The sequence below is a fragment of the Erigeron canadensis genome, chromosome 4 (assembly GCF_010389155.1).
Source record: "Erigeron canadensis isolate Cc75 chromosome 4, C_canadensis_v1, whole genome shotgun sequence".
Lineage (NCBI taxonomy): Eukaryota > Viridiplantae > Streptophyta > Magnoliopsida > Asterales > Asteraceae > Erigeron > Erigeron canadensis.
This window is the reverse complement of record NC_057764.1, coordinates 14,820,631-14,831,530: the sequence shown is the minus strand read 5'-3', so window position 1 is coordinate 14,831,530 and position 10,900 is coordinate 14,820,631. Positions and strand designations below refer to the sequence as shown.

The following is a 10,900-nucleotide window of genomic DNA, read 5'->3' as shown; positions in this document are numbered from 1 at the left end:
GCTAGTTACTCTATATACAAACTATCGGTTTAAAACAACACCAATTGGTTGCATCTGGCATGATAATTTTATTTTTCTTTAAAATGTGTGATTTAGTCACAAACTAGATTTTAGACCCGTGTCATATACACGGGTATACTTGGTTACAAAAATTAGATTATTTCTAGAGGTTATAAATATTTAAGATAAAAAGTCTTATTAACTGAAAAGAAAAAAAATCCTAGAAACAATCGTGAAAGATATTTTAAAAAACATGTAAGATGTTAAGAACGTAATTTAAGTTAAAGGCATTCAAGAGTTTGAACATTAGAAGTTTGTATCTGCCTTCATCTTTTGCAAAACTTCTTTGTAGACGACATTTGTGGTAGTTTTTTTCGTCTTCCCATCTTCGTTGCAAATAAGCACCTTGAGTCCCCTTTCGGACTTAACCCGAGAGATCGCAACATACAACTGTCCGTGCGTGATAACTGGACGTTGTAGATACAGACCAACGGTCGATAAAGATTGGCCTTGACTTTTGTTGATTGTCATTGCGAAAGAAACGACCAACGGGAACTGTCTTTGATGAAACCTGAACGGTATTCCTTTATCTGACGGTATTAGCTTCATTCTAGGGATGTAAGTTTTGTACCCAAGGTTGTTGCCAGATATTAGTTCCGCTTCAATCACATGTTTTCCTAATCTTGTTATCCTCAATCTCATCCCATTGCATAACCCGTTAGATTGGTCTATATTGCGAAGTAACATCACGGGCACGCCTTCCTTTAGTACTAATTTGTGATTGGGTATCCTTGAAACTTTGAACCTATTTAGGATTTCTGGCGCGTACAAAGCTTGTTCAAACTCGTCAATGAACTTTGACTGGCAAACCCTGTTTGAGCTGATGTAAGTATGCTCGTCTGCTTTTATCTTCGATTGTACTTATTCATTGATCGAATCGACCTCTTCATTTGTCGGTACCAGAATTGCCTTGTCTTCAAAGTATCCCTTGTCATTAAGATGTTCTGCAATCGAAGGAAAATAAGCTGACACAATAGACTCGACATGATTTTGTTTGGATTTAATCAGCAGCTCTTTGGGTATCTCAATTTCTGTAGCTCCGTCGTTGTTGCCTCCTGCCGTTCCTTCGCCAAATGTCAATATCCAATCTGCAAATTTTTTTATATCATCTTTGTCCTGATTGTTTGTGTCGGTCTCCAAACGCATATTGTGTGTCAATGTGAGGACCTTGCAATGATCCCATAAAAATGAACGGTTTAGTGAAGCATTGACAAATTCCTCTCTGTTTCCTCCTGGAATGACCGGTAGGCTTTGACGAAAGTCTCCTCCGAAAACGATGACCTTTCCCCCGAATGGTTTTTCTGAGTTTGGTCCATGGATTATGTCTTTCATTGTTCGTTCTAAAGCCTCGAAACAATGCTTATGCATCATGGGTGCCTCGTCCCAAATGATCAGCTTAGCCTCTTGTATTAAATCAGCCAATGGACTGTCTGCACTGATGTTACAAAATGAGTCTTCATTGGGTGTAAGTGGTATTGCAAATCTCGAATGGGCTGTTCTTCCTCCTGTTAGTAGTAGTGACGCTATCCCACTTGACGCGACATTTAAGACTATGTTTCCTTTGCATCTGATTGCCGATGATAATGTCTTCCATACGAATGATTTCCCCGTGCCGCCGTATCCATATAGGAAAAAAATGCCTCCGTCATCTAGGGCAACCACATCCATGATGGTGTCATATACTTTCAGTTGTTCTGCTGTCAGGCTTGCATGTAACTGTTGATGTTCAATTTCCAGTTTCTCTTGTAGGTCCCAACTATTACTAGATGAGTACTGAAGACACTTCTATGTTGATGGTCAGTTTACTTTGCAACACGTTTACTGTATCTGGACGTGACCAGTTGCAGTGAACAGTGTACCAGGTTAACTGGAAATTACTTATTAAGGTGACAATACAAATTAGTAAATACGAAGCAATAATGTAAAGTACAAGTAAAGTAAATTGGTGAGACAATATGTAATTTTTCAAGTATATTTTATTTATAGATTGTCTAAAATACAAGGTTGTTGTGGAACCAAGATAATATACGAATGTAAAAATCCTAACAACCTATGAAATACAATTGATCTATACTTGGAAATTCTCTTATACAATCGAAACACTTAGAGTTGTGAAATGTTCTTTTTAGCGATTGAGAGAATATTGCACAAGTTCACCAACGATATTGCAGGTATATGTGTTTTTGCAAAGTTGTTTAAATGCTTGTGCAAGGACCTCTATTTATAGTCGAAGGTTGAGCATTGAGATCTCAACTTCGACGTAAAAATATGGTTGCCAGCACACAAGAGTATTAGTAAATAATTCTATGTGTGTGTGCTAAATAAAGTAAGACAAAAGGTTATTTTATTCAACCACTCTACATCTTTGCGCTTTTATCCAAAGACAAGATTATTGTCCGGGTAAAAAGATGTAGTGTAAAAGGTCCTCCTCGTAATCAGTGTAAAGTTTTGTAAGAGCATTTACACTGAAGGATCTCCAGTTGATTTATCTGATCAGAAAGTCAACTGGAATTCGCTGCCATTGCCTTTCTCTTTCTTCCACTTGTTGTCTTCGACTTCAACTGGAATGTCTTCAGATGTTATTCTTCAGATCTCAACTGGAGGAAGTCATCAGTTGCATAAACTGTACATTGCAACTGGACTTCAAATATTTTGAACAATCCTTCAATCTCTCCATATGCAACTGGAGAGCTCTAGTTTTCGGCAAAACTAGACCTACATCTCTTTATCATAATTGAGTTCATCGTGAATGAGCATGTTGCATGCCATCATGATGTATCTGAGATCTGGACACGACATGTTTGGTATGTCTTTTAAGCTCATCCCACTTTTGAGTAGCATCTTCTCAATATCTGCTAATGGAAATAATAATGGATACTATAGAGCCAAATAGGAGGGATGCAATTCACTGATTCTTTTTAAGGTCCCAGATTTTGTTTATATAATTATGTCTCTTTTATCACCAGATCCGTCTATGTCGCCGATAATCAATGCCGCGACTTCATTCGCAGTAGGAAGATTGTGCGTCCTACCATCCTTGCCCCTGCGTCCTATCAGTATGAGCTTCACATTTTCGTCACCGTTCATGGTTAATCGATCCCTTGCCATTCGAAATTGCTTCACCAAAGGATTAGTGATATCTAACATTCCCTTTAGTTGATGAACAGTCATCAACGGTATTGAATCTGGATCGTTTATTGATCCTTTCTTTCCTCATGAGCTGTTTCATGAAAACTCTTAATTGGTTAAACATATCGATATCTGGTTATGAGGTATATAGGATGTACGTAAATCAATCAAAAGGATAATTTTAATTAAATGTTTTTGTAAACAAACCTGTATGCAAAAAACCTGTGTGACACTTCATTCTCAGTATCGTAGATATAAAGTTGACAAAACTTTTGTTTTTGTCCTGTTGCTGGTAACAAACTTCCAATCGAATGATAGTTTTGTCCATGCATTCTGAAACTGTACAGGCCTCCTCCTTTGTTGTATGTGCTATCAATTTTTCCACCCATTGACGTCAAGCGAAACATCATATTGTACTGCGTGATATGTTTAATGAAACTTGACTTTGTGGTCGTGCCAACGGAATAGCTTGTGCCACGTACTTGTGGTTCTTGCGTTTAATTAGTTGTACTGATTCGTCTGACAACATAACTGAGTAAGATTTCTTACTTTAAATCATGCGTGATCCTTTATGGCTTCTCCTACCAAGCATTGTTTAGCCATGATTCATGCAGATATGACGTCGGGTCATACATTCAATCTAACTGTATGGAAATGGTGGCGTTACGAAGGTTTTTTTATCTTATTAATAACGGAGTTTTAGTGGCGTACCTATGCGATATCCTATTGCTGAACATAAAGACTACGCTGTTGAAGGAAGGCTTTGTCACTCTAACTATGGCATTGCCTCAAGATAGTGTACATCAAAAATCTACTTCAAAGGATTTAGGGATGCTCTCGAAGATATTGAGAGGCGATGAACTTTGAAAAGACCGTATCAAGCTTCTCAAGCGCCATATGAAGCCTTTAATGGACGAAAGGGAACCTGTGTTGGTGGATTAGTATTGGACACTGTTTTCCGCCTATGAATTGGTTTATGTTTGCCTTTTTTTCTGTAAGTTCTGGATCACTGCCTAAAACTTGGACTGATTATGTTCACTAACTTCAAGATGATCAGGAATACAGTACATGGGATTTGAGAAGGTAGTCTCCAAGCTAAAGAACAGAGATATGAAGAGAAGGATTAAGGACACTCACTCAGACTTTACACAAGATCCATCCTTATATCATGCTAAGCTGTTCATTTAGCAAGTTCCAGCTCAGGAAATAATGCATTTCTAAGTGGTGCAGAAGCTACACCAATAGTAGATGCTGATGGTATTGCCGGATATGTTGCTTATGACAATACAAATTCAAATGTTAAGAGCAATGCACAATCTTTCCATTCTATGCCAATGAGTATGAGTTTTGCAGAGGGAAGAATGAGTATTTACTCAGCCTTTTGTAATGCTCATGAAGCATTTATTGGGGGAAAGGTTACTGATCCTGCAGTAATTGATGAGGATTACAATCCAATAGATCCTTATGATTTGGAAGAAATGGATCTACAATGGCAGCTTGCTATGCTTACCATTAAAGTCAGAAGATTCGCTCAGAGAACTGGTAGACCTATAGGTAATGGCACTAAAGGTTTTGACAAATCCAAGGTGAAATGTTATAATTGCGATAGATTTGGTCATTTTGCAAGAGAGTGTCAAAGGCCTAAAAGGATTGATAATACTGTTGCTGGTCGTCAAAATTATAATCAAGGGGGTGTTACACCAAATAATCATAAGACGCAAGCAATGATTACATATCCTGTTACTCCACAGCAGCCTGTTTCGTCACCATTTTTGGATTCAAAGGCTGTTGTTGTTCAAAATCCAGATGGTACTTATCAGTGGGATACATAATCTGATGATACCTCGAATCATGCCTCTATGGTAGAATTATATGATGAGGTAGCTGCAACGATTGATTATGCTGTATACTCAAGTGAAGAAAGTGCATCTGAGACAGTACAGAAGAATATGTGTAATGTTGCTGAGACAGTAAGATCTGAGAGTGAACAAATGACTGCAATAAAAGCATCTGAAGAAAAGAAAGAGTCATCAAATCCTATTGATGACATTTCTATGCAGAGCATTGAAGAACAGATGAAGAACTTCGTGATACCTGAAGGTATGACAACTGAAGACTTTGTTGCATACATGGCAGATTGCAAGGCTGCAGATCAGAAGGTATCGTGTTCTTTATCTTCTATAATTGACGTATGTAGAATAGTGTCAGATTTAAAACAAGAAATATTGAAACTAAAAGAGAATTCAACTAGTTTAATTGATGAAAATGTTATCTGTGAAAAGGAAGGTGATGAGTCTAAAGATTCCGATTTACTTCTACAAGATCACCAACAAACTAAATTAGTTTTTAATCCAGATGAAGTAGTATACTATACTTTGAAAGACTGTGATACAATTTTTTATGATAAAGAAGTATCTATAAATAGGATTGAACCTAAAACAATAATTGATAAAGTTTGGTGTGTAGAAAATAAAGAATGGTTAGCCGAACAAATTCCATATAAGGATAGACATTATGCTCCTTTTAAACCAATAACAAATATGGAAGAAGCAATACAGACGCTTGATACCATAAATGAAATGAAGGAGTATGGTATACCAATCCTTGAAATAGAGAATGGTCAATCTAGAAAACAACAAGTAAAGAAATGCTATACTTGTTGTGAGAAAGGCCATATAGCTATTGAATGTCCAAATAGGAAGGTCAAGAATCCTAAGAATGACAGTCAAGTCAAGTCAAAGGATGTTAATGATATTCCTAATCCTAAAGGGAAGGGTAAACTAGTTGAACAAGTAACTTCACCAAAGTTTATGAGTGCATATAAAAAGGATTATTATGAGGAGTATGCAAAAAGACATCCTGATAATAAAAATGCACAGAATTATGTTAAGTTACTTAGAAATGTTTCATATGGAGAGTCTATTGTTACAGATCAAAAGAAAAGTGTCAATAGATCCAAGACTCCAAAACGACAGGGACCTTCACAGAATACTACTTTTAGTAGTGTAAGTCCGAGTCGTTCTCGTACACCTCAAAGGAGTAATTCACCTAGGAAGATGACTCAACAAAATTGATCTCCTCCTTCTAGAATTAATAGTTCGTCGAAATTCTATGATCGATTAGGGAGTCAACCTAGATTTGGTACTCACTCACCAAGGAATTCACCTCCTAACACTCGTTTCACCTCACCTAAGAAACAGTCTATGACATCATCTTCATCCAAGGCTCCATTAAAGAGCGATGGATTCGGCAAACCTAAACCTCAAAAGGTTTGGGTTCCCTTTAGAAACTAACCATCTTATTATCTGATGTGCAGGGAGAACCAAGGAAGCTTATTAGTCTTTGGTATGTTGACAGTGGATGCTCTCGGCACATGATAGGGGACAAGAATGTTTTGTCCAATTATGAAGATGTAAATGGTTCGTACGTTAGTTTCGCTGGTCCCAAGGGCGGCAACATCTCGGGCCAAGGTGATGTTGTCAATGGCAAGATTACGCTGGAGAAAGTCAATTATGTGGAACAGTTATCACATAATTTATTAAGTGTTTATCAGATTTGTGAGAAGGGTAATACTGTCCATTTTAATGAGAAAGAAGCACTTATATTGAAACCAGGATATGTTATTCCTGAAGACTGGATCCTAATGAAAGCTCCTAGGAAGAGAGACATCTATGGCCTTGTGTTAGGTGTTGATAATCTAGAGGAGTCTGTTTGCTTGTTATCAAAAGTAAACGAATCTGAATCGTTATTATGGCATAGAAGAATGGGACATATCAATTTCCGAAAGATGAATGACATTGTCAAACATGGTTTGGTTGACGGCATTCCCATGAAACGATTTGGAATGGAAGACAAATGTGTACCTTGTCTGAAAGGTAAACAGCAAAAGTCTGCACATAAACCGAAACAATTAAATTCTATCGCCAATCCTTTCGAGTTACTTCACATGGATTTATTTGATCCAGTAAATGTAAGAAGTATCGGTGGGATGTATTACTGTTTGGTGGTTACTGATGATGACTCGAGATTCTCATGGGTATTCTTTCTTAAGTCGAAAGACGAAACTCCGCAGATTTTGATAAATCTCTTTGTCGAAACTGAAAATATTTATGGAGTTCGTGTTAAGAGAATCAGGAGTGACAACGGAACTGAATTTAAGAATAATGTGATGGATGTCTTTTGTCTGTCAAAGGGAATCCAACATCAATACAGTTCTCCGTATGAACCACAACAGAACGGAGTTGCTGAAAGGAAGAATAGGACTCTAATCGAGACAGCCATAACTATGCTTGCAGATTCAGGGCTTCCTACTATGTTTTGGGCGGAAGCGGTGAATACAGCTTGTCATATTTTAATTAGGGTTTCTGTAGTTAAGCGTCATAATAAGACATGTTATGAGCTTCTACATAAGAAGAAACCGAATTTACAGAATGTAGAACCATTTGGTGTACCGTGTACTTTCTTGAAGTATCTACCTTAGTCAAAGTTTGATTCAAAGGTTGAAGAGGGATTTCTCATGGGTTATAAACCGGGAACATCAATTCGACGGGTTTACAACAAACAGACCGGCAAAGTTCATTTGGGAACAAATGTCAAGATTGTCAGTCATAAGCCCGCTATACATTCTGTAAGTGGCAAAAACTTCGATTATGATAGTGTATTTAGTTCACTACATGGTCCTGATTCTTATTCAGATCCTGAGAAAGTTGATGATGTGATTATTTTAAGAGATCACATGGATAATACTCCTATATCTACGCCTACTCGGAATGTTGATACTACTCCAACCAATGTTCAGTCTACTACTGATGTTGATGAAAGTGGTAAGGACAAGGATAAGACACCAGATTCAGATGATAATGAACCCGAGAACACTACACCACCTACTCCATCGAAGGTTACACTGCCTGATGATGATCCTATTTCTGAAGAATCGGAAGATGATTTCAGCTCACCTGAGTTTCAGATTAGAACAAATTTAGGAGAAAGTCTGAATGTTGATTTGGTTCCTCAATATCGAATTAATAAGGATCACCCAGTTGAAAATATTCTTAGAAATGCTACAGAACCTGTTACAACTAGAAATCAGTTGAATAAGGATTTGACTAGTTTGTTTTCTAAATGAAAGACACTGGATTGATAATTGAGTGTTTATATTCTGGTTTCATTTCACAAGTAGAACCTAAGAATGTTAAGGCAGCACTTCAAGATCCATGTTGGGTTGAAGCTATGCAAGAAGAATTAGCTCAATTTGAAAAACTTGGAGTTTGGGAGTTAGTAGATGTGCCTAGAGGTAAAGAACCGATTGGAACTCGTTGGGTATATAAATGCAAATGAGATGACAAAGGGATCGTTACCAGAAATAAAGCACGTTTGGTTGTTCAGGGGTTTGCACAACGAGAAGGATATGACTATAACGAAACTTTTGCACCAGTTGCTAGAATTGAAGCTATAAGGTTATTTTTAGCTTTTGCAAGTTTCAAAGGTATAAAGGTGTATCAGTTAGACGTTAAGAATGCCTTCTTGTACGGTGAAGTCAAAGAAGAAGTGTATGTTTACCAACCACCGGGGTTTGAAGATCCAAATTATCCAAAAAGAGCATATCGATTGAATAAGGCTCTTTATGGATTGCATCAAGCACCCAGAGTGTGGTATGAAAAGTTGTCGACGCATTTGTTGACAAATGGCTTTACAAGAGGATCGATAGACAGCACATTGTTTATCAAGTGGAAGAAGCGAGATTATCTGATTGTACAAGTTTATGTGGATGATATCATTTTTGGTTCATCCTAATATAAAGATGTGCAAAGAGTTTGAAATAAGCATGAAAAATGTCTTTGAAATGAGTGCTATGGGGGAATTACAATTTTTCCTCGGACTATAAGTAGATCAAAGGAAAGATGGATTCTTTATTCACCAGTCTAAGTATGTCGATGACATCTTGGAGAGGTTTCAAATGCTAGAGTCCAAGACATATGGTACTCCTATTCAGCAAAATCATGGTTTAGGAGTGCTTGATCCGAAAGATGAACTTGTGGATGCAACTTATTATCGTGCTATTATTGGCTCATTGATGTATCTGACTGCTTCGCGTCCAGATATTATGTTCGCTGTTTGTCTTTGTGCTAGATTTCAATCTAATCCGAAAGAGTCACATTTGACTGCAGCAAAGCGTATTCTACGTTATCTTAAGGGAAACCAAGGGCTTGGTCTATGGTATCCAATGGGAGGAACGTTTGATTTTGTTGCATATACTGATTCGGATTTTGGTGGTTGTAACAATGACAGAAAGTCTACGACTAGAGGTTGTCAGTTGTTAGGAGGGAGATTAGTATCGTGGCAATGCAATAAGCAGACATGTGTTGCTCAGTCTTCATGTGAGGCAGAGTATATGGATACTGGTAGCTGTTGTTCCCAGGTATTGTGGATTCAGCAACAACTTCGTGACTACGGTATGGATTTTCTTGATACTCCTATTAGAATAGATAATAAGTCAGCAATAGACATTACAAATAACCCTGTCATGCATAAGGTCACCAAGCATATTGATATTAGGCATCATTTCTTGCGTGATTGTGCCCAAAAGAAGTTAATTCATTTGGAAAAGGTTATAACCGATGATAATTTAGCTGATCTATATACCAAAGCATTTTATAAGACTCGATTTGAGAAGTTAATTCTTCTCAATGGGATGAAGAATGCTGATTCTCATTAAATCTCTTAAAGAACTAATTTTGTAAGTTTGTGTCTGTAAATAGCTAGAGTCATAAAAATACAAAAAAAGTTCTTAGTGTCATAAAAACCATAAAAATGTGAAAAATGAGAAAATGACAAAAATATGAAGAGATTTAAGTTAATGCTGTCAGATGATTAGTTGTGAGGATACTTAGCTTTTAAGTCTGCTTAATCGTAATATAACTGCTTAGTTCAGTGATTACAATTTGAGATATATTGGTAGCCACAAAGTAGCAAGGTTTCCTTAATCTAAACTTAAATTATACAATGTTCTTGTGGGAAACATATTCAGATATATGGCTGAGAATGCTTGCTTTTCAGTAATGAATTGATCTGGTCCTTAAACTTTGTGAAAGATCTAGCATTACTATAAGATTTGTTCAATGTATAGGCAAAAACCTCTACCAATCATGAGCATGAAAGTAAATGTGATATTGTTATGCAAATGAAATGAATGTTAATTAAGGGGCTAATGTGGTCTTTGAGATTCGGACAAGTATGTCCTCGGGGTGTCTTCGTATACCTAGCCTACCTAAAGCTTCCAACTTGGGATAGGTTGTCAGAAAGTTCGCTACATGGGTCTCATAAAAAATCACGGGTTCCTTATAAATAATGAAATGCAAAAGCAAATAAGTGAAATCACAAAGTAATTCAATTCAGTTATCTAAAAAGTGTCTCATGATTTGTTAAGGATGTTTTTGAATACACATTGAATTTTTGTTATCCTAGTGCTTGTATCGATTACGGAAGTATATCTGAATGTGGGTCACATAAGTTCGCAAACTATTCAATGGCATATTAGGCTACTCGGGTTACATGGTGACTGTCCTTGGCCAGGGTATGTCGAAAGTGTCATAACTCAAAGGAAACTGGAAGTACCGAGTGTTTAAGAGGACAAATATACCGGTAATCGTGGTTGGATCACTTTTCATAATTAATAATAAGAGAATTATTTCTCACTTACAGACTTATGTAA

At 37.0% G+C, this 10,900-nt stretch overlaps 1 protein-coding gene across 1 annotated transcript; it reads right to left on the bottom strand.

The window, feature by feature from the left end:
- Positions 1 to 306: 306 nt before the first annotated feature.
- On the bottom strand, positions 307 to 1,728 carry LOC122597023 (ATP-dependent DNA helicase PIF1-like). Its single transcript, XM_043769663.1, has 2 exons — positions 961 to 1,728; positions 307 to 861 (listed from the first exon to the last, which is right to left on the bottom strand). The coding sequence occupies exons 1-2, from the start codon at positions 1,726 to 1,728 to the stop codon at positions 307 to 309; spliced, it is 1,323 nt and encodes a 440-aa protein (XP_043625598.1).
- Positions 1,729 to 10,900: the final 9,172 nt, after the last annotated feature.